Genomic DNA, 24104 nt, shown 5'->3' with positions numbered 1-24104 from the left:
TGCTCATCTTTAAAGTTGCCTTTCTAAGCTTGTGTTGATTGTATCTGTCAAAATTCCACACTAATTCTCTGCCAACAGACTGTTCTAAAGGTACACCACCACAATGGTAACATCATAAATTTGTGCACACAGCCTCTGGGATACTACATAGGATCCAGAAATAGAGGTAGGACTTGATTTTACTGTATTATGAAACCCAATAACATAACTTGCCAGTTTTGGGGTTTTTTTAATGGTAAGCTTCATAAACCTGATCAACTCTTCAAACAGGACTGAATTTTGCATATTCAGTATTTTCCCCTTTTATCTGCAGTTTCAAATACCTGTGGTCAATTGTAGTCTGAAAATATTAAATGGAAAATTCAAATGAACAATTCCTAAGTTGTAAATTGCATGTTGTTCTGGGTAAAGTGATAAAAATCTCATACTGCCCTGTCTAAAGGTTGTGAACCAACCCTTTGTGCAGCATTTCCATACTGTATACACCAAGCTTGTCCAACCCACAGCACAGGGACATGTGTGGCCCAGGACAGCTTTGAATGCGGCCCAAGTTTGTAAACTTTTTAAAACATTATGAGATTTACACACAGATTTATTTATTTATTTATTTTTAGCTCATCAGCTATTGTTAGGCTAAGTGTATTTTATGTGTGGCCCAGGGAAGCCAAAAGATTGGACACCCCTGAGACTATCCAGCTGTTTGCCACTTAGTAGCTGTTTCAGTTACCAGATCAACTGTTGCAGTAATGCAATGCTTGTATTCTTATTTAATGACCCCAAAATACAAGAGTAGTGCTGGTATATTGTTATAATTGTTCCACTTTATTATTTGTTATTGCTGTTCATCTCTTACTGTGCCTAATTTATAAACTAAACTTTATCATAGGTGTGTATGTATTAAAAAAAAGAGTATATTTTGGGTTTGGTACTATACAAGGTTTCAAGCATCCACTGGGGAATCTTGGAAGATATCCCTCAAAGATAATGGGGGACTACTGTACAATACCTAAAACCATTAGACTTAATTTGATTGTGTTCAAATGAACTCACTCTCCTTCTCAAATTTATTATATATCTCAATTACAGTAAAAAACTAGGGCTGGGCACGGTGGCTCACGCCTGTAATCCCAGCACTTTGGAAGGCTGAGGCAAGTGGATCACGAGGTCAGGAGATCAAGATCATCCTAACACAGTGAAACCCAGTCTCTACTAAAAATACAAAATATTAGTCAGGCATGGTGGCAGGCGCCTGTAGTCCCAACTACTCGGGAGGCTGAGGCAGGAGAATGGTGTGAACCCAGGAGGAGAAGCTTGCAGTGAGCCGAGATCACGCCACTGCACTCCAGCCTGGGCAACAGAGCGAGACTCTGTCTCAAAAAAAAAAAGTAAAATAAAATAAAAAACTAGACAGGTCGCTGGGTGCGGTGGCTCACGCCTGTAATCCCAGCACTTTGGGAGGCCAAGGTGGGCAGATCACCGGAGGTCAGGAGCTCGAGACCAGCCTGGTCAACATGGTGAAACCCTGTCTCTACTAAAAATACAAAAAATTAGCCTGGCATGGTGGCTCACACCTATAATTCCAGCCACTTGGGAGGCTGAGGCAGGAAACTCGCTTGAACCTGGGAGGTGGTGGTTGCAGTGAGCTGAGATCGTGCCACGACTCCAGCCTGGGTGACAGAGTCAGACGCTGTCTCAAAAAAAAAAAAAAAAAGGCTACCCATCTCTCTCCATTTACGTAAAGGTATACATGAGAAAACATAAATTTAACCTCTATGCCGCATCTAGGCTCCATCCTAAATTGCTAATATAGGTAAATGGAAAGATGACACCTACCTTCAGCCAATGTTAGGGCTTCCATGACTTTAACAGGAAGAGAAGATCCAAACGTTTTCACATCATAGTTCACAGACTCAGTTATGGAGTGGTGTGGGAACATTCGTGTTGGTGTTCCTCTAAAGAAAAAAGTCTAATTACCTTACTTATAACTTAAAATTTTCCATTATCCTAATTATTTATGTATGTATTTTCACAATAAGTTCTTTAAAAAAATTAACACTGGCTCATATTTATCATGTAATTAAATGTAATATTTTTCATGTAAAAAAAGGATTTAGGAAAACTTGGCTTCAATTCCATATGCTCTAGTAATAAAATGCATGCCTGTATTCACCTAAACTCCTTATAATTCTGCCTCTTTAGCTGTGAAATAAGGCTTAACTAGACCAGTGTTTTTTTCAAAAAGTGGGTCGTTTTGCAGATCTCAATCAATAGTTTTTTTTTTTTGAGACGGAGTCTCGCTCTGTCGCCCAGGCTGGAGTGCAGTGGCCGGATCTCAGCTCACTGTAAGCTCCGCCTCCCGGGTTCCCGCCATTCTCCTGCCTCAGCCTCCCGAGTAGCTGGGACTACAGGCGCCCGCCACCACGCCCGGCTAGTTTTTTGTATATTTTTAGTAGAGACGGGGTTTCACCGTATTAGCCAGGATGGTCTTGATCTCCTGACCTGGTGATCCGCCCGTCTCGGCCTCCCAAAGTGCTGGGATTACAGGCTTGAGCCACCGCGCCTGGCCTCAATCAATATTTTTGAAAGACAATATAAAACATCAGCTTTTACCATATGTTGTGGTCAAATATATTTTACAAATATTGGCTTAGATGAGATTTAAGCTCTCATTTGGCTTTAGGGTTTTAAGAATCTACCAGATATGGCCAGGGCAGTGGCTCATGCCTATAATCTCAGCACTTTGGGTGGCTGAAGTGGGAAGACTGCTTGAGACCAAGAGTTCAAGACCAGCCTGGGCAACATGGCAAGACCTTGTCTCTACAAAAAAATTTTTTTTTTTTTTTTTTTTTTTTTTTGAGACGGAGTCTTGCTCTCTCGCCCAGGCTGGAGTGCAGTGGCCGGATCTCGGCTCACTGCAAGCTCCGCGTCCCGGGTTTACGCCATTCTCCTGCCTCAGCCTCCCGAGTAGCTGGGACTACAGGCGCCCGCCACCTCGCCCAGCTAGTTTTTTTTTGTATTTTTAGTAGAGACGGGGTTTCACCGTGTTAGCCAGGATGGTCTCGATCTCCTGACCTGTGATCCGCCCGTCTCGGCCTCCCCAAGTGCTGGGATTACAGGCTTGAGCCACCGCGCCCGGCCTACAAAAAAATTTTTTTTAATTAGCCAGGCATTGTGGCACCAGCTTGTAGCCTGGGCGACAGAGAGTGAGACCCTGTCTCTTAAAAAAAAAAAAAAAAAAAAATCTATCAGATCTGTACAACCAAGCAAGAAATCAAACAGGTTATGAGCATCAGCTGTTACATGGTCTTCAACAGCAGATATCAGAGTAAAAACTTTATTTCCTGCTCACCCTCTTCTTAACATTTAGAATACTGTAAAGCCACCAGAATAAGTTATTCTGTGTCTTATGAGAATTAAATGAGGAGATGCACATACAGAATGGCTGAGGGCTTCGTTTCCTGACAGAGGATAACAAAGGTTTTTCTTCAAATGATCACCAGAAAAAAGAGATTTAAACAAAACAACACACATAATAAATAAAGTACGCTTTTATTCTCCAACTTTTCGTAAAAGGAATAGAAAACAATGCCAAGATCAGCACTTTGTAAAGTACTTTTCAAAATATGCCAAAAAAAGTCAAAGATACAGTGTATTCTTTAAAAACCACTTCTCCTTTAAAGTACTGCAAAATTTTACAGATAAATTTTAACCATAATTTCAAGACACAATACTCAGTGTTTTCCTGCAGCGAAAAATTCATTTATTATAGATGAATTCAGAGAAAACTATGCAGAAACACGTTATCTTCTAAAGTTTTAGGTTAATTATGAACATGGTGTGTGTTGGGGGGCGGGGGGAAGGATGTGTGTGATTTTACTGGTGTTCCAAACCAGTTTTAGTAACTACATTACCACAGTACTCTTATCTTACTTACGTAAAGCCTTTTCCCTATAATTTACCTAGAAAGTTAAATTCCGTAGCTAGAAACCCTTTAATTACCAATCATCAGATATTAATGTCAGTTGGTACGTTAGGCATTAAACAATGATCTTTCAGGGTTGCAGGTCCTCATTATCACCATCACCTTACATCTGCACCGTGGCAATTCATACTAACTCCTCTGGCTCAGGTGACATATATTATCGCCATTTCACAGATGAAGAAAATCACGAGTGACTTACGCCAGATCACAGCGGTAGTAGGTGGGAAGTGGGTAACCACGGATGCGAATCCGGTTTGTACTTCACTTCTGCACAAAGGTATTCATGAAAAATGCAAAGTGGGGAATCAACTCAAAAAGTGAAGCAGGTATGACTTGCAAGAGTGGAAAACGTCTATTTTCCAATACTCTGGCATTCTCTTCCGCCGCCCCCAGTTCCGAAGGCGTCTGAAGACACTAACCGATCCGGCCCACTGCGGCCGGTGAGTCCGCTGGTTGCCAGACCCAACCAAGGAGATCACTTACCGCGAGCTTAGCGAGCTACGCCGGCCCACCGGTGAGAAGAGCACTGGGGAGCTGACTGCAGACCCCAGGGGCAGACCCTTCCTGCTGGCCGTCCGAGGCGTGGAGCCGGGCCCGAGTCCGGCCAGGGGCCCCCTTCGGGACCCGGGACCCGGGGTCCGCGGAGAAGGGGCGGCTGGGAACATGATTCGAAGGAGCAGCAACTAAGACAACCAGGGATCCGGCCGTCGGGCTTCAGGGCGGCCTGCGCGCGGAGATTAAACGCCTAAGGGGAGGGATGGCGCGCGATGATGACGTCAAACGCAGTGGCTCTCGCGGGTTGCGGTCGGAGCGCTGGCGGGGGCGTGATCGTGACGTTAAGGGCAACGCCCAGCCCGCGGGGGAGGACGGGAAGGCGGCTGGTGGCCCCAGATCCAGAACCGTTGGAGTGCAGAGCTTCCAGGGACATGAAGTCGCAAAGCCAGGCCTCCTTCTTGACTGCGCCTAGTTGGAACTGGCCCTCCAGCAGCTTGAACGCAGCCTCTTTTCACACCTGAGCCTCTTGTGAAATGAAAGATGTTCCTCAGTCCAAGCTGAGGACGGAGAAAAGCCGTAAAGCTGACACTGGTATCGCACTGATATTTGCTGTTTTCTAGGTTTGCCATTTTCCCATTCAACTTTGCACAGTTTCATCCACGCTAGTGACGCCATAAATCCGTGTCTCTAACCTGGATCCAGCTCAAAACCCCCAGACCCCTATCAAATCAGCTCCCTAGGGGACACATTCACCTGTAAGTCCTGCGGCCTCCTCACAATCCGCTTATGAAAAGCGCATTCATGTTTTCCTTTAGGACCCCTCTCCTGCCACCATCTCTGTTCCAGCTTGGTAAGACTGGCCAGTTGTCCAAGGCAAAGAGAGGAGCTCTATCTTCAGTCATCCCTCACACTTACCTCCACCCTAAGATCCTGATGTACGTTGTAGCTCCTGCGTATCTGTGTTAGATCACACATTTGCACCGCCTCTGCTCTGGTTCTGGTACTGTTCTTCAACCACTGCGTAGCCTCTTTACTGCCAGCGGGAGGGAGTGGGAGAGACGAGAGACGGGGAGATGGTTCCTTATCTGTGTCTGGTCTGACTCCACTCTATCTTCTCGCTGCCAACCCAATGAATTAAGGCAAACCTAATGCTGCTCTTGGGCCTGTAAATGCTTCAGTGGCTGACCATTGCCAGTAGTTATTTGCTAAGCTCCTTTGCAAGGTCCTATGTGATCTAAGTCAGGTTGGCTTTTCTGTCCGTGTTGTACTTCCACCACTTCCCACTTGTACTCCACATTCCAAGAACTTAAAAACCCAAATCCCCTTCCAATGAGCATGTACGTGTTTCTTTCACCTGGAATGCACTCCGTGCCTTGTTGGTCCAGAAGGCGCCTACCTTACGCATCAAGTCAGTTCTGTGCTGCCTTCTCATTGAAACCTTCCACAGGATTAGATAGCCCTTATCCTTTTTGTCTTCTCCGCTCCTTTGTGTGGACTGTATTTTTATCCTGCATAATAGTTTGTTTTCATAACTGTCTCTCAAGTACCTCCTTTTAAATGTCTTTTAAAAGCAGCAGGAGCAGTGACTTTGTTACCTTTGTGGCACACAGTAACAGACATATAGTAGACTTTCATTCAACACATGTTGAAATAAGGGAATGGTTAAGTAAACATTGATGTATCCACATGTGGGAGACCACAGTGTGGGTGTCAGTTGTTGACATTCCCCTGGGAAGCCAGTCATCGATCTATGCATGTCAGTGGCATCTGAGCAGTTACCTTGCCAAGGTTCCATAGGCTAGCTGCTTTACTCCTTCTCCAACCTGGGTGTCTAATCCAACTTGGCAGCTTGTTGAGTCTTAGGGCTCTGAGAGCCCAGTGCATTTCCCTCCTGTTTCATTCTTACAAGGAGGGGTGTGAAATAGGCAATAAAGAGTATTATTAGTAGTTGTGTCTGAGAGGATTGGTGGGATCAATTTTATTCTTGTGCCTTGTTGGACTGGTTAGTGGTTTCCCCACCATCCTATTGTAAAAGCTGTTGTTTGCAGGAGTTAGAATGACTTGCTGGCACCTTTGAGCAAGAACTTTCCTGGAGTCCAAATGTATGACTTGAAGGATAGTGAGCAGACAGCACTAAAAGTCATCCATTTGTTATGGATTTGGTGAGTACCTACTATTTGTCAGGCTATGTGGTAAGTGCTAAGGTTTATAACTAAACAAAGCCCAACGGGTCCCACCCTCATGGAGATTACAGACCAATGAGAAAGACAGACACTGAAAAAATGAACACAAATATCCAGCTACAAGCTGAGATGCGTACAATGAAATAAAAGAGCAAAGTGTATGAGAGAGAATCACTGGGGCTACCTATTTTTGGATGGAGGTCTATAAAGGCCTCTGGGAGAAAAGGACATTTCACCTGAGACATGAAGCATAAGAGCATACGAGGAAGAATACTTCAGGCAGAGGATCCTTGGCCAAAGGTCCTGAAGCAGCAAAGGACTTGGTGCATTCTAGGGAATTGATTTATTTTTATTTTACTTTATTATTTTTCTAGCGATTGGGTCTTACTCTGTTGCCCAGGCTGGAGTGCAGTGGCGTGATCAAAGCTCACCACATCCTTGACCTTCTGGGCGTCAGTGATCCTCCTGCCTCAGCCTCAGAGTTGGGACCATGGGCATGTACCACCACACCTGCCTATTTTTTATTTATATGTACATTTTTAGAAATGGGGTCTCACGGCCAGGCACAGTGGCTCACATCTGTAATCCCAGAACCTTGCAAGGCTAAGGTGTGGGAGGATGGCTTGAGGCCAGTAGTTCAAGACCAGCCCCGGGGCAACACAGCGAGATCCTGTCTTCCCAAGAAATTTTATTTTAAATTCTTAAAAAATACAATTTAAAAAATGGGATCTTGCTATAGTTCCCAGGCTGGTCTCAAACTCCTGTGGCCTTAAGTGATCCTCCAGCCTCAGCCTCCTGAGTAGCTGGGATTAGAACCAGGGACTTTAAACAAACAAATCAATCTGAAAGACTAAAAGTAAAGGAAATTGGAGAAATAAGGAGAGACTATGAAGGGCCTTTAGGCTCTGTCAAATAAGATCCTAGAGAACGCCGGGCGTGGTGGCTCACGCCTGTAATTCCAGCACTTTGGGAGGCCCAGGCAGGTGGATTGCCTGAGGGTCAGGAGTTTAAGACCAGTCTGGCCAACATGATGAAATCCCGTCTCTACTAAAAATACAAAAAAATTAGCTGGGCATGGTGATGTGCACCTGTAATCCTAGCTACTTGGGAGGCTGAGGCTGGGGAATTGCTTAAGCCAGGAAGGTGGAGGTTGCAGTGAGCCGTGATGGCACCACTGCACTCCAACCTGGGCAACAGAGCAAAACTCTGTCTCAAAAAAAAAAAAAAAGAAAAGAAAAAAATCCTAGAGAAAACAGATGGTACCCTCAAGCTAGGTAGTTAAAAGAATTTAATAAAGGAATGTTAGAGGCTGGGGGCGGTGGCTCACACCTGTAATCCCAGCACTTTGGGAGGCCAATGCGGGCAGATCACCTGAGGTCAGGAGTTCCAGACCAGCCTGGCCAACCTGGTGAAATCCCGTCTCTACTAAAATACAAAAATTAGGCCGGGCGCGGTGGCTCAAGCCTCTAATACCAGCACTTTGGGAGGCTGAAACGGGCGGATCACAAGGTCAGGAGATCGAGACCATCCTGGCTAACACGGTGAAACCCCGTCTCTACTAAAAAATACAAAAAACTAGCCGGGCGAGGTGGCGGGCGCCTGTAGTCCCAGCTACTCAGGAGGCTGAGGCAGGAGAATGGCATAAACCCGGGAGGCAGAGCTTGCAGTGAGCTGAGATCTGGCCACTGCACTCCAGCCTGGGTGACAGAGCAAGACTCCGTCTCAAAAAAAAAAAAATTAGCCAGGCGTGGTGGTGCGCATCTGTAGTCCCAGCTACTTGGGAGGCTGAGGCAGGAGAATCACTTGAACCTTGGAGGTGGAGGTTGCAGTGAGCTGATATTGTGCTGCTGTACTCCCACCTGAGCGACAGAGCGAGACTGTGTCTCAAAAAGTAAATAGGCTGGCCGCAGTGGCTAACACACGTAATCCCAGCACTTTGGGAGACCGAAGCAGACAGATCACAAGGTCAGGAGTTCGAGACCAGCCTGACCAACATGGTGAACCCCCCGTCTCTACTAAAAATACAGAAATTAGCCAGGCGTGGGGTGGTGCACGCGTTTAATCCCAACTATTCACGAAGCTGAGGCAGGAGAATTGCTTGAACCTGGGAGGCGGAGGTTGCAGTGAGCCAGGATCGCGCCATTGCACTCCAGCCTGGGTGACAGGGCAAGACTTCCTCTCAAAAAATAATAATAATAAAATAAAATATGTGCCATGGTGGTTTGCTGCACCTATCAAATCCATCACCGAGGTATTAAGCCCCACGTGCATTAGCTATTTTTCTGATGCTCTTCCTCCCGCTACCCTCCCAAAGATGTTTTTTTAAGATGGTAACAGTGGCCGGGTGTGTATCTCACGCCTGTAATCCCAGCACTTTGGGAGGCCAAGGCGGGTGGATCACGAGGTCAGGAGTTTGAGACCAGCCTGGCCAATATGGTGAAATCCCGTCTCTATTAAAAATACAAAAATGAGCTGAGTGTGGTGGCGCACACCTGTAGTCCCAACCACTCGGGAGGGTGAGGCAGAAAATTGCTTGAATCCAGGAGGCAGAGGCTGCAGTGAGCTGAGATTGCGCCACTGGGCGACACAGCGAGACTCCATCTCCAAAAAAAAAAGAAAAAAAATACAAAAATTAGCTGGGCATCGTGGGTGCACAACTGTAATCCCAGCTACTCAGGAGGCTGAGGCAGGAGAATCGCTTGAACCCGGGAGGCAGAGATTGCAGTGAGCCAAGATCGGCCACTGCACTCCAGCCTGGGCAACAGAGTAGAAAAAAAAAATGGTAGCAGTTCATATTGAAAAGGCTGTGGGGAAACAAGCACTGCTTACATATCTATCTGGTGGGACTGTAAAAGTACAATCTTTTAAGAGGACAATTTCTATCAAAAAGCCTTATAATTACTTGGCAATTTCACCTTAGAAATTTATGTGAAAAAAATCAAATAACAAAGACAATATTGTTTATAATAGTGAAGGAAGTAGAAAGTAACATAAATGGCCAACTATAGATTTATAGTGCATCCACATTATGGAAAACTGAAAAAAAAAAATACTAAGGTCCTGAGTCTGAAAAAAGAAAGCATTATGAAAAGCTGTATTTAAAAGAATACATATGGATGTGAGTAATGAACACTTAACGATGTAGGAAAATATTCGTGCAAATTTTCTAAAAAGCAGTTTGGTTAAAAATAGTATGTGCAGAGAATTAGGTCAAAGTTGCAGTTACGTAAGATGCATAAGTCTAGAGATCTAATGTACAGCATAAGGATTATAGTTAACAACATTGTATTATATCCTAAAAATTTGCTGAGAGGAGATTTTATAGACTCTTTCCTCAAAAAACCCCCCAAAAAGCAACTATGGACGATAATGGATAGGATAATTTGCTTGACTATAGTTTACTATGCATACACATATCAACATCATGTGCACCTTAAATATATAGAATAAAAAAGTGTGTGCAGTGACAGGGTTTAGGACCTACCACCCCAAAATGTGGCACCTTGGCATTTGAGAACACAGTAGAAGTAGGAAGATCATTCTCTGACCTTCTTCCACCCTTCTCCCCTAAAGCAGGTCATAAGACCTTCATTTGAGAGATGCCTTCCCCATACCTGGAGGAGAGAAACACCCTTCCTTATCTCTGAAGACACAGCGCCACAGAGAAGAGTCTGAACAAACAGGCTTTACCAAGTTCCCCCAGTTATTACATTAGATCAGACCTTTGTCCAGTCATACCTTTCCGCAAGTTGTCCACTCATCAAACCTAAGCATAAAAATGCACAAGTTTCCCTGTTTATTTGGGTCTTCATTTCCAAAGGCTCCTATGTCACGTTAAACTTTTAAATAAGTTTGCATGCTTTTCTCTTGTGAATCTGGTTTTTGTTATAAGGGCCTTAGCCATGAACCTAAGATGGGAAGAAAAGGTATTTCTTTTCCCCTACATGCAATATAAGCGCATTTAAATTTTATTAAAATAAATAGAAAAATACCTCCCCAGTGTAGACATGTGTGTATGTGTGAGGCGCCCAGCCAACTTGTGGTTCCACTTGGAGATGTGCCTCTCCTCTGTACGTCCTTCCCAAAATATCACCTTTGCAGTTAAGATCAAACTTTAATTTATGTAGGACTAACAACTGCAGTCGACAATAGGAAAGCAGCCAGAATGATTCCCTGCCGATGTGGTGGAATTACTAGACTCCCATTCTCACAGCATGGTAATTAGTGTGTTAAAATGGAGAGGCACAGGAACAATGAAGAACACATATGGAAATTACCCACACCCAGTCATTTTCCGGGCACTCATCTAATCCTGTCAATGGAACTTTTTGAGATGGCTCTAAATTTCAGTGTGGTTTAGAAGTCCTTCAAGTAGTGCAGAATTTTTTCACTATCTCTGGCATCAGTGAGGTTTTCTGTCAGGCACCTCAGCTTGTACGCCATGTATTCTCTGTCACAACTCCTCCCCCTTGTGGCTGTAGTGTGAAAGCAGCCGTAGACAATTCGTACGAGAAGGAGTAAGCTAAAAATTTGAATTTCATGATTTTTTTTTTTTTGAGACAGAGTCTCACTCTGTTGCCCAGGCTGAAGTGCAGTGGTGTGATCTCGGCTCACTGCGAGCTCCGCCTCCCGGGTTCACGCCATTCTCCTGCCTCAGCCTCTGGAGTAGTTGGGAATACGGGTGCTGGCCACGATGCCCAGCTAATTTTTTTTTTTTTTTTAGTAGAGATGGGGTTTCACCACGTTAGCCAGGATGGTCTTGATCTCCCGACCTCGTGACTGCCCGCCTTGGCCTCCCAAAGTGCTGGGATTACAAGCGTGAGCCTGGCCAAATTTCATGTATTTTTAATGTGTCATGAGATATTCTTCTCTTGATTTTTTCCAACAATTTAAAACTGTAAAAACTACCTTTAGCCTGCAGGCTATACAAAAACAGCTGTTTGCCAACCCTTGCACTAGCTTTGTGAGGGAGGCACAGTCAGCACCTAGCACAGGACCTAGCAAAATCGAAGATGCTCAGTAAATGTTTATTGAATGAATTCAGTGGACAGAGATGACCAGGAAAACCCCATGATGCCTCAGAAATACACTCCAAAGGAACATTTACAATGCAGTTTTCACATAATTATTTCATCTATATTTGTTTTATAACATTTGTACTGGTTTTCGCTTATTTATTTATTTACTTTTGAGACAAGGTTTCACTCTGTCTCCCAGGCTGGAGTGCAGTGGTGCAATCTCGGCTCATTAAAACCTCTGCCTTCCAGGTTCAAGCGATTCTCCTACCTCAGCCTCCTGAGTAGCTGGGATTACAGGCGTGAGCCACCACGCCTGGCCGGGAATTCATCTTATTTTATAAAACTGCCAAAGCTTATCAAAAATAAACTAAAACCAGGCCGGGAGCGGTGGCTCACGCCTGTAATCCCAGCACTTTGGGAGGCTAAGGCAGGCGGATCGCTTGAGTTCAGGAGTTCGAGATGAGCCTGGCCAATATGGTGAAACCCTGTCTCAACTAAAAATACAAAAAGCAGCCTGGCATGGTGGGGCACGCCTGTAGGCCCAGCTACTCGGGAGGCTGAGGCAAGAGAATCGCTCGAATCCAGGAGGCGGAGGTTAAAGTGGCCAAGATCACGCCACTGCACTCCAGCCTGGGTAAGAGTGAGACTGTCTCAAGAAAAAAAAAAAAAAAAAGATGAATTCCCAAAATGGAGCCCTACTTTTATAAGAGTGCACTTAACAAGGGTTTGACCTACAATGGTTTAACTTGCGATTATTCTTTGAGAACCTGTCAGGCCCAGGGTCAGGGGAGACCTTGCACATAGAGACAAGCCTGGGAGGGTATATAACAAAACGCTGAGCTCAACAATGTGAACATTTTCTTTTTTTTGAGATGGAGTCTCACTCTATCACCCAGGCTGGACTGCAGTGGTGCGATCTCGGCTCACTGCAACTTCTGCCTCCTGGGTTCAAGCAATTCTGCCTCAGCCTCCCAAGTAGCTGGGATTACAGGTGCCTGCCACCACGCCCAGCTAATTTTTTGTATCTTTAGTAGAGACGGGGTTTCATCATGTTGGCCAGGCTGGTCTCGAACTCCTGGCCTCACAATCCACCCGCCTCAGCCTCCCAAAGTGCTGAGATTACAGGCATGAGCCACCACACCCAGTCAACAATGTGAAATTTTATCTTCACATGGAGGATTTCAGGTAAATTTTCTTTTTTGCTTATTTTCTAAATTGTTTACATGAAGATACATATCCCTTCAAAGGCTCCATGGACTAAGACAAAAGGTAGTATTTTCAGCATAGCTTTGAGCTGGCCTCTGCCTATCTCACTAATATCTTGTTTCACCACTTCTTGCCTGAAACTGTATGTCTTTAATGCTGAATTAATTCACACCTTGCCTATGCTTATTTCCTCCTCTGTGAAATGGGGAAGATAAATATTTGTCTAAATTACAGGCTTGTCAAAGTATCAAATGTAACATACAAACACTCTGGAGACAAAAAAGTGATACCAGAACAGTGTTACAACTACACCTCTTTATGGTGCCTAGCTGCATTCTTGTTATTAATTTTCCCCTGCCTTACCGCTCCTTCCAAACTAGAAGTTCCTTGAGGGCAGAAACTGTGCCTTCCTCATCTGTCATCAACTTCACAGCACAGTGCCTTGTCCCTGATGTGGGTAGGAGATACTTATTTACTGCACTGAAACAACTCAACAGAACATTTGTAAGTAGGAAACAGGTGATGACATTAACAAACTTGATACGGAGGAATGAATGGAACTTTTAATTACAACATGTTTTTCTATATGTGTAATGTTAGTCTTTTCTTTATTCCTGAATCTCCGCAGCCAAATTCTAGTAAGAAACAATGTAGTGAGAAGTTTTATAAGAAATGACAGACTGCATCTTTGGTTCCGGGGTCATTAAAAAAAAAAAAAGTGACAGACACAGATAAAGTTCACTATAAATTTTAATCTATGATATAAAATATTACCTAAAGAGATAATTGAACATCATGTATCAGAAAATAAAACATAACAATGAAATGCAATTTTGTAAATACTTCTATGGCACAAGGATTATTTTCCTCAGATTCAACCTTGTAATTGTGTTTTGTTTGCTTTCTGAAAATCACACTTTATAAAGAATACAAGTAGAGCTTGTTAAAAATGATTGTCACAGCTGTACTGTTTACTAATTCAAAGAACACTACATTCATATCAATTTTATTAATTATGAAGAATAAAATATAATATTCCATGCTTTTCATGAAATAGTTTCTTCTTCCAGTCTAATCAGGGAACTAATAAATGCTTAGTTCATGGGAAAACTTCCATTTGATTTCCATTGGCTTAATTACTTCTTAGGGTCTAGCCTCATCAAAGGAGAAAAAGCACTTTTTCTTGAGGCAACAGCAAATTAATAGCACTGACACAAAATATGGCAAATTGAATGGTTGTAGCATTGCTTTAGGAATTTTGAGACTATAAATAAAACTATAACCATAAATAAAAGGGCTTCTTAATATCTTCTTTTCAGGAGAGTGATACATTCTGAAGGTTTCTTGTTATTCTGTTGAATAGCAAGGACTTCCAAACTTAAATTTCTTAAGGCTGAAAATATTCCCCAGATTTTAGCCTTATTAATGAAATTCCAAAAGTATTCCAAAATAAGATTCAATTTGTCTTGAAAATATAAATTTGTAACAGATATCTTTCAAAATACAAGCCTTCAAACAACTTAAATGCAAAAATCATTCATTGTTAGTAATACCTAGCAGTTCATGCCTTGCTTCCCAAAAGTACTCATACAAACATGTGAATTTAAAAAATACATTTTCCTGTTCAAAAAATAAAGCTTCTGCCCTTTTAAAAACTTGTCAGGCTTTCATGTGCCACAATGTTGAAAACTGCACATATTCAAACATAGTTCCCACAGGAACACATATTCCTCAACTCTCACACCTTTGAAGACAAAGGAGACAGGCAATAGAAATGTTCCCTTCTTTCCAGCTGATGTTAAATAGTTAGGTTTGCTTCACGAGATTATCAGAATAAAGGGTTAAATTTTCATTTTCTATTACTCTATCTAGTAAAATTAGACTTAAAAGTAGGTAGAATACTACCAGAAGAATTACACAGTGATTGGTAAACTGGCCTAAAATAATCAGGCTTTTTATGTATAATTCCCTTTTTAAAGTTGTCATTTGACAATAGCTTTAATCTTTAACAGTAGGCAAAAGAAAATGAGGTGCCATGCTGTATTAATTAAAATATTCCACAATAAAAGAAAATATAGAACCTGAAAATAACTTCAGTGCTATAGACATTTAAAAAGTTACAATTTTTAAAACTCTGAATAAAAAGATCTTGAGAACAGGTACATTTCAAAACAATATTTTACACACTTTGAAAAAAATAGGTATTTTTCAAATAACTTGATATATGGTTTACATATTTCATACAGTCTCTTGAGTTTTTTTTTTTTCTGTAACACTGTTTTGCATTAAAGTCTCTCATGTTGTTTACCAGTAATTGTTTCCTTATGCTGAAATAAAACTTTGCTTGTTCATTAGTTTTCTGTATATCCCATTTGGTTTTGAAAGCAGCTCTTCATGTTTTCCATATTCAGTAATTTTTCCTTGGTCAAGAACAGCAACCATATTAGCATTCTTAATGGTAGAGAGACGATGAGCAATAACTAACACCGTTCTTCCATCCATCAGTCGATCTAGAGCTTCTTGAACAAGGTGCTCATTTTCAGCATCTAGCGCACTGCTCAGGAGCATACACGAGAAAGCAAAGACGTCAGTGACACCTACACTACAGGCTCATGTGCTTCCTGATACACACACTGCAGCCCTTCCTGAGCAATGAATTTTTACTATGATCAAAATTTCAATTGTTTGGGACTTTCTGATCTCCATAAAACTATACTGTAATATAAGGAGAAAAGCATTCTGCACAGTTACGGCTTACAGAGTGATTGGGATTGATGGCAACCATGTCTGAAGTGGACCTAGAACCCTCAACTAGGACTCAGACTGCCCACTCCTTTTCAACTGTCACTATTAATTCAGCCTCCCTCACTTTAAAGTAAAGGGGGGAAAAAAAGCATTTTCAGTTGTATCACTTTGAGGTACAGAATTAAAATGTTTTGTTGAAGAATAATTTGGTTTAATACACATAATCCCATATGTTATTAAGATATCCTCACCTGGTTGCTTCATCTAGGAGAAGAATTTTGGGATTCTGAAGAAGGAAAAAAAAGGAAAAGATAAAACAATTTTACTGGAAAAACACAAACTCTCAGCAATAAAAAGGAATAAAATTCTGACACATGCTACATTGTGGATGAGCCTTGGAAACTTATGCTAAGTAAAAGAAGCCAGACACAAAGGATCACACAGTGTATGAGTTCACTTATATGAAATGTCCACAACAGGCACTTCTGCAGATTGGTGGATACCTGGGGCTGGGTTCAATGCAGGAAATAAGGAAGGGGAGCTGCATGGCTCCTAAAGAGTAGAGAGTCCCTGGCGGGGGTGGGGTGTGATGAAAATGTTCTAAAATTGAGATGATGGATGCACAACACTGAATAAACTAAAAACCAATGAATTATATTTTTTAAATGGGCAAATTATGTAGTATGTGAATTATATCTCAAACTGTTATTAAAAACCCCACAAATTATTAAGTGTCTGGGATAAGTACATAAATGAAAGAATTAGGGACTATTTTAAATGATCATCAGAGTAATCACTAGACCAGCTATCGTTTATAGCACAGTTTTATCCTGCTGGTCAGTGAGATGGGAATCTAAAATGAGTAAGGTGGCTGGGCCTGGTGGCTCACGACTGTAATCCCAGCATTTTGAGAGGCCAAGGCAGGTGGATCACCTGAGGTCAGGAGTTTGGGACTAGCCTGGCCAACATGGCGAAACCCCATCTCTACTAAAAATACAAAAAAATTAGCCGGCCTGGTGGCACGTGCCTGTAATCCCAGCTACTTCGGATGCTGAGACAGGGGAATCACTTGAATCTGGGAAGTGGAGGTTGCAGTGAGCCAAGCTTATACCACTGCACTCCAGCCTGGGTGACAGACTGAGACTCTGTCTCAGAAAATAAATAAATAAAAAATAAATAAATAAATAAATAAATAAATAATAAAATGAGTAAGGCTGGGTATGGTGGCTCACACCTGTACTCCCAGCACTCTGGCAGGCTAAGAGGGGAAGACTGCTTGAGCCCAGGAGTTCAAGACTAGCCTGGGCAAAATAGCAAGACCCCATCCCTACCAAAAAAAATGTTTTTTTTAATTAGCTGGGTTTGGTATGGTATGCACCTATAGTCCTAGCTCCCCGGGAGGCTGAGACAGGAAGATCACTGAAGCCCAGGAGGTCAAGGCTACAGTAAGCCATGATCACACCACTGCACTCCAGCCTGGGTGACAGAATGAGACCCTGTCACAAATTTAAAAATTAATAAAAAATAAAATTAGAAAGATACAGTCTATAATTTTCAAGGTCCTGCTTATAATTTAGAAATAATTAACTTTGGGAGGCCGCGGCAGGTGGATCATTTGAGGTCAGGAGTTTGAGACCAGCCTGGCCAACATGGTGAAACCCCATCTCCACTAAAAATACAAAAATCAGCCTGGTGTGGTGGCATGCATCTGTGATCCCAGCTACTTGGGAGGCTGAGGCATGAGTATCACTTGCAACCTGGGAGGCGGAGGTTGCAGTGAGCTGAGATCGTACCATTGCACTCCAGACTGGGTGATAGAACGAGACTCTCTGTCTCAAAAAAAAAAAAAGAAAGAAAGAAAGAAAAATAATAATAAAAAAGAAAAGCTAACATGTAAGATTAAAAAAAAAAACTACTAATCTGATGTCGATAAAACATTACAATTCTAGCTTTGCAAATGGAAAACACACACCCTCACAAAAAGGTGGCTACTAGTCTTCATATATTATTCACAATAGCCCCAAACTGGAAATGACCCAAGCATTCATCAGCTGGTGAACAAATCAACAAATAGGGATCCATCCATACTACTCAACAGTAGAAGGGAATAAAGTACTGATACAAGCTACAAATTGGAGAAATCTCAAAAACACTCCACCTGTACTAAGTGAAAGAAGCGAGATGCCAAAAACCATATATTGTCTGATTCCATTTATCTGAAATGTTTGGAAAAGCAAATCTAGACAGAAAGTAGATTCATGGCATCCTGGGGCTGAAAACAAGGAACGACTGCAAGTGGGCACGAGAGATCTTTTTAGGGTGACGGAAATGTTCTGAAACGGGACTTTGTGTGCAACCAACTCCGCAAATTTACTAAAAGTCACTGGAGGCCGGGCGCGGTGGCTCAAGCCTGTAATCCCAGCACTTTGGGAGGCCAAGACGGGCGGATCACGAGGTCAGGAGATCGAGACCATCCTGGCTAACACAGTGAAACCCCGTCTCTACTAAAAAATGCAAAAAACCAGCTGGGTGAGGTGGCGGGCGCCTGTAGTCCCAGCTACTGGGGAGGCTGAGGCAGGAGAATGGCGTGAACCCGGGAGGTGGAGCTTGCAGTGAGCTGAGATCCGGCCACTGCACTCCAGCCTGGGTGACACAGCGAGACTCCGTCTCAAAAAAAAAAAAAAAAAAGTGACTAGAAGTACATTTAAAATAAATGAATTTTACATATGTAAATTCCACTTCAGTAAAGCTGCTTTAAAAAAAAAAAAATCACCTATAAGTCTGAGGAGAACAGTTGTATAACAAAGGGAAGGCTATTGCTTCCTTAAAAAGAGAATGCCTGCCTTTCAGCTAAAATGGCTCTTCCCTTTCCTTCTAGGAATCTTGCCTAAGTACTTCAAGTCTGTACTATTCATTTTAGCAGCTGATTACAGATTGTACAAATATGCATACTTGTGCTGTTTTATATTTTGCATTAATAATCACTGTTTCACTGGCTAGAGTGTATGCTTCTTGATGGAGGGTCCATGTGTTACATTCTTCTACCTCCAACAACCTTAGCACAGTACTGGGCTCATGATACCTAAGAAACACTTCTTAAATTCGGACAATACACTACACTAATTTACCTTTCACCAGAACTGTCACCCTCCCCCTCCAAGAAAAAAAAAAAACAGAAAAGGAAGAAGATAAATACTAAATTACAAATTACAAGGTCCCTAATAAAAATAATCCCTAATTTTAAAAACATCCAAGTTGCTTCAGGCTTACCTTTAGCAGAGCACGGGCAATTGCAATCCGCTGTTTCTGCCCACCTGACAAAGACAATATTTAAAAAAGGAAAGCCTTAACAAAAAATCTTAGTAATAGGCTTTTATGATAAACCATATAGCAATTTGAAGGTAAGCTTCTTCTAGTTAGTCATAGCTGACACAGATAGACCAGAAACTTATTTTAAAATATAGGTTTAAAATATATCAATCCCAAAATTAATAACAATTATTATCATAGCCAACATTTGTTGAGGACTTCCTATATACCAGGTATTTTCTTTTCTTTATTTTTGAGACAGGGTCTCGCTCTGTCACACAGGCTGGAGTGCAGTGGCGTGATCACTGCTCACTGCAGCCTCAATCTCCTGGGCTCAAGTGATCCTCCCACCTCAGCCTTCCAAGTAGCTGAGACTACAGGTGTGCACCAACACACCTGGCTAATTTTTGGTAAAGATGGGATTTTGCCATGTTGCCCAGGCTGGTCTCAAGCTCCTGGGCTCAAGCATTCTGCCCACCTCAGTTTCCCAAAGTGCTGGGATTATAGGTGGGAGCCACAGTGCCCAGCCAATACCAGGCATTTTCTATATGCACTGCATGCATTTATCTCATTTAATGTTTTTATTTTAAATAATTTCAAACAAGGTCTTGCTCTGTCACCCAATTGGAGTGCAACGGCATGAACACAGCTCATCGTAGTTTCAACCTCCTGGGCTTAATTGATCCTCCCGCCTTAGCCTCCTGAATAGCTGGGAGCCCAGGCCCATACCACCACACCTGGCTAATTTTTAAAATTTTTTGTAGAGACGATCTTGCTCTGTTGCCCAGGCTGGTGTCAAACTCCCGGACTCAAGAGATCCTCCTGCCTTGGTCTCCCAAAGTGCTGAGATTGTGAGCCACTGTGCCTGGCTAATCTTTTAAAAAAATCCTATGCGATAGACCCTATAATTTTTCCCATTTTACAAATGATAAACTGAGATACAAAGTAACATGACCAAGATCTCACAGTTGGTACGTAATGGAATTGAGATCTGAACCTACACAGTGCAAGGGGTATGCTCTTAAAAGCATGTAAAGATCTATGCTGTTCAGCGCTACACACACTTCCTCCCTAGCAGAATATCCAATGTAGCAAGGAAACCAGAAACTCAAGATATTTGCAGGTTTCCCAAGTACACTTGAAATGTCTGGGAGCAAAGGACATCAATGGTGCTGAGACTGATAATTCTAATATTCCCACATTATAGCAGTTATTTTTTATTTTTATGTTTTGAGGTAAGAGTCTTGCTCTGTCTTCCAGGTGGAGTGCAGTGGTGCAATCATGGCTCACTGCAACCTTTCACTCCTGGGCTCAAGTGATTCTCCTGTCTCAGCCTCCCCAGTACCTGGGACTACAGGCAGTGCCACCATGCCCAGCTAACATAGCACTTATTCTTTACGATGTTCTTTGTTTCCCCTCCTCTAGAGGAACAAATAGTAGTATGTGTGTATGTATGACACTGAAAATTACAGTAGGCCACTCTAATCCTCCCTGTCTTTTTAAGCTCAAATTCTACTAAAAGTGAGGAAACAAACTGGAAGTAGGTGTGGGAGAAGGTGGGATGGAGTTGAGTCAGCAGGATCTGTGTTGATTCCCTCCCTATCTTTGTCTCACCCCATCCTCCCTCCTCTTCTCCAGGGACGCTACTCCTAAGTCACACTTGGAAAGTCTCAGAGTGCTCACTCCTCCCAACTTACATTGTTTATAAAACCCAATTCCACTTCTGGGGATAAAAAACATTCCTTTTTGGTTGATTTTATTGGCTGAAGATACTTATCAACAGTAGTTGCTGGACATCATTTTATTTCATATAAGAGAGGTTCATCCTCTACATCTGAGGTGTGTGGTGCTGCTAAATGCTGCTCTCAAACAGGAAACCAGTGCACACAAAGAGAGCAGTGAGGAAAACCCTCTCCTGAGCCTCTGATTGGTGAGGATGCCTGAGTGCCCTGAGGTATGTCCTTAGAGCAGCCTGCTGATGGCTTAGGTCCCCTGTGAGTCATCTGTGGTGCCAGTCAGCACACTGGGAATAATCTATTACTAGGTGCTCTGTCTTCCTCCCAGAAAGTAAGAGCAGACTGGAACCTCTGGTTACTTCACTGAGAAACAGAGCTGGAGGATCCTACCAGAGGGAAAGACATGCAGAATCTGTTTCAAGGAAGGTGATGTGCTCTTGGGACAAGCCTCATACTTCAATGTTCAATAATTTCACCACAAGCAGTTTAAACTGGTTTTCTGCCCCGTTTCTCAGATACATTTCAGAGATGGAGTAGCAGTTCACTTTTACACAGCAGAGAGGAATTCTACTCCTGGAACATCTCAGATCTATCAAAGATGCACTTTCATCTACTGCTTATGTATGTTTTTTAATCATATACAATAAGCTTAAAACCCTTTTGTTTTATATTTTCTGTGGTCTAACTTCAAATGAAAAGTTTAGCATTGGAAAAGACTATTGTTTTAGTCTAATCTGCCAGCCTTCACTGTGATAAGGAGGCACCCACCCTCTGCTCAAGCAGAGACAAGGAGTTGTTTTTTTTTTTTTTTAAGACAGGGTCTCACTCACTCTGTCACTAAGGGTGGAGTACAGTGGTGCCATCTCAGCTCACTGCAACCTCTGCCCCGCTGGGCTCAAGCAGTACTCCCACCTCAGCCTCCTAAGTAGCTGGGACCATAGGCGCACACCACCACACCTGGCTATTGTTTTGTATTTTTGATAGAGAGTCTCGCCATGTTGCCCAGGCTGGTCTCGAACTACTGAGCTCAAGCAATCAGCCTGTCTTGGCCTTCCAGAGTGCTGGAACTACAGGCGTGAGCCACCGTGCCTGGCCAGGAGCTTGTTATCTTGCAAGGAAACATTTCAATATTTGCACGGACAAAAAAAAAGTGTTTAGCTGAAAATTTATTTCTCTTTAAGTTCTACTTATTGGTTCCATTTCTGCACTTTAAAGAAATACAAAGTAAGTCTTTTCTCTCCTCAAAATATGGCACCCATAATGTGATCCAGAATGATAGGTGTGGTCTGACATCACAGGGAACCGCTTACTTTGCCTTACAGCTGTGAGTCCATTCAGCAAATTATGGCCCACAGGCCTGACCTGAACCATGGCTTGTTTTTGCACGGCCCTCAATCTAAGAATGTGTTTTACATTTTTAGAGTTCTTTTAAAAACACACACACACAAAGAAGAATGTGTGACAGCAATCATATGTGGCCCATAAAACCCACGATTCTTTTTTTTTTTTTTGAGCCAGAGTCTTGCTCTGTGTCCCACGCTGAAGTGTAATGGCACGATCTCGGCTCACTGCAACCTCTGCTTCCTGGGTTCAAGCAATTCTCATGCCTCAGCCTCCCGAGTAGCTGGGATTACAGGCGCCCACCACCACGCCCAGCTAACTTTTTGTATTTTCAGTAGAGACGGGGTTTCACCATGCTCACCAGGCTAGTCTTGAACTCTTGACCTCAAGTGATCCACCCGCCTCAGCCTCCCAAAGTGCTGGAATTACAGGTATGAGCCACCGTGCCTGGACAAAACCCACAATATTTACTCTCTGGCTCTTTAAAGAAGTGTTTGTCAAACCCTGGTCTAGTATGTAGGGAGTAAATAACTCTTTCAATTTCAGCTTTGTTCCTGATGCACATTCCCTGACTCCCTGGGCAAATCATCCTGCCACTTCTTATCTTATTTTCTTTAATTTTTGAGGGTCTCAGGTTGCAAAGCACAGTTTTTTTGTTTTTTTTTGTTTTGTTTTTTCCAGATGAAAAAAAGCTTGCTGTGGCTGAGTACTACTCAGAATTTTTGGAACACATATGGGGTAGAAAGTGAAAAGAAAGACTGGGGAGTTTTCCACATGTAAGAGAGCAAGTGGTAAGGCTAATTTCAAAAACTCTAAAGATGAAAACCTAATTAGAAAATAATACTGCAATACAGAAACATGTGGGCTGGGCACAGTGGCTCATGCTCCAGCACTTTGCGAGGCCAAGGTGGGCGGATCACGAGGTCAGGAGATCAAGACCATTCTGGCTAACGCGGTGAAACCCTTTCTCTACTAAAAATACAAAACATTAGCTGGACTTGGTGGTAGGCGCCTGTAGTCCCAGCTACTCGGGAGGCTGAGGCAGGAAAATGGCATGAACCTGGGAGGCGGAGCTTGCAGAGAGCTGAGATCGTGCCACTGCACTCCAGCCTGGGAGACAGAGCGAGACTCCGCCTCAAAAAAAAAAAGACAAAAAACAAAACAAGAAACATGTGAAAAGTTCTTTGGATATAGAGATTTTGCTACAAAGCAGTAAAGAAATGCACCTGAGAGGAGAACACCCTTTTCTCCAACCACAGTGTTGAACCCTTGGGGGAAATTCCGGATGAAGGCCACTGCATTGGCCACTTCAGCCACTCTCTGGACTTCCTCAGCGGTCACAGAGGAAGGACCATCAGCACCATAAGCAATGTTCTCAGCGATTGAGCAAGAAAACAAAATGGGTTCCTACAAATTGGAAATAAAACATATCACGAATTTCAACAGACTTCCAACATGTCTAATAAATTGAGACCTAGCAGTCTTTTTTAAAATTTATGTTTTGCCATAAACAGGATTTTATCATCTGTAGTTCTCACCATGCTGCAGACAATGAGACCTCACAGCAGGTGCCCGCGAGGCACCTGGCACATCGTAGGAACTTCATAAATGTCAGTCCCCTGCCTTAGGAATCAGGAGGCACCGGGAGACCCCGAGTCCCTCTGCATTTTCCAGCTGCCTGCCTTCCGCTCAGGACAAAGTGGGGAATCCATCCCCATCCATTACTTTTTGAAATACACACAAACCAGATAGGAATAAATAATTCTGACAGAACTGTATGAAGTAGTCCTAAAAAATAAGCAAACTTCCAGGCTCTTTTCTCCTTCCCTAATAATATACACCACTGATGTCCCTACACTCCTGAGCACCCATCACTGTCCACCTGCCCTCACCCAAGTGGAGTGGGGAGAGGATGGGCTAATTACAAAGAGAGGTTCAGAAATGGGGGGAGGCTCAGGTTTGTATGCTGTGTGCACAGCCTGTTCAATAAAAATTAAAACAGCTGCAGCAACATTTCCCTGCCCCAAAGGGTCTTGTGAAAATGGCCTTATCAAAGTGACCACATTACATTAACACTCTGCTTTGAAAT

At 42.9% G+C, this 24104-nt stretch overlaps 2 protein-coding genes across 4 annotated transcripts in view; both read right to left on the bottom strand.

Annotated features, from left to right (window-relative positions):
• Positions 1 to 4784, bottom strand: part of NUP133 (nucleoporin 133) — a 72700-nt gene extending 67916 nt beyond the window's left edge. For both annotated transcript variants that reach the window (XM_033195600.1, XM_033195601.1), the window contains exons 1-2: positions 4466 to 4784; positions 1834 to 1952 (exon numbers count right to left, since the gene is read on the bottom strand). In XM_033195600.1, coding sequence (XP_033051491.1) covers positions 1834 to 1952; positions 4466 to 4647 — 301 coding nt within the window. In that variant the 5' untranslated portion in view covers positions 4648 to 4784. The remainder of the gene's footprint in view (positions 1 to 1833; positions 1953 to 4465) is intronic.
• Positions 4785 to 13616: 8832 nt separating this feature from the next.
• ABCB10 (ATP binding cassette subfamily B member 10) overlaps positions 13617 to 24104 on the bottom strand; it is a 44438-nt gene continuing 33950 nt past the window's right edge. The window contains exons 10-13 of one of the 2 annotated variants that reach the window (XM_033200507.1): positions 23242 to 23422; positions 18900 to 18943; positions 15881 to 15915; positions 13617 to 15438 (exon numbers count right to left, since the gene is read on the bottom strand). In XM_033200507.1, the coding sequence (XP_033056398.1) occupies positions 15207 to 15438; positions 15881 to 15915; positions 18900 to 18943; positions 23242 to 23422 (492 nt within the window). In that variant the 3' untranslated portion in view covers positions 13617 to 15206. Of the gene's footprint in view, positions 15439 to 15880; positions 15916 to 17929; positions 18013 to 18899; positions 18944 to 23241; positions 23423 to 24104 lie in introns of those variants that run through there. The other variant, XM_033200508.1, reaches the window with a different exon arrangement.

Source organism: Trachypithecus francoisi, unplaced genomic scaffold, assembly GCF_009764315.1.
Source record: "Trachypithecus francoisi isolate TF-2019V2 unplaced genomic scaffold, Tfra_2.0 Lachesis_group5, whole genome shotgun sequence".
Classification (NCBI taxonomy): Eukaryota; Metazoa; Chordata; class Mammalia; order Primates; family Cercopithecidae; genus Trachypithecus; species Trachypithecus francoisi.
The sequence above is the reverse complement of the archived record's forward strand: the minus strand, read 5'-3'. Positions and strand labels throughout refer to the sequence as shown.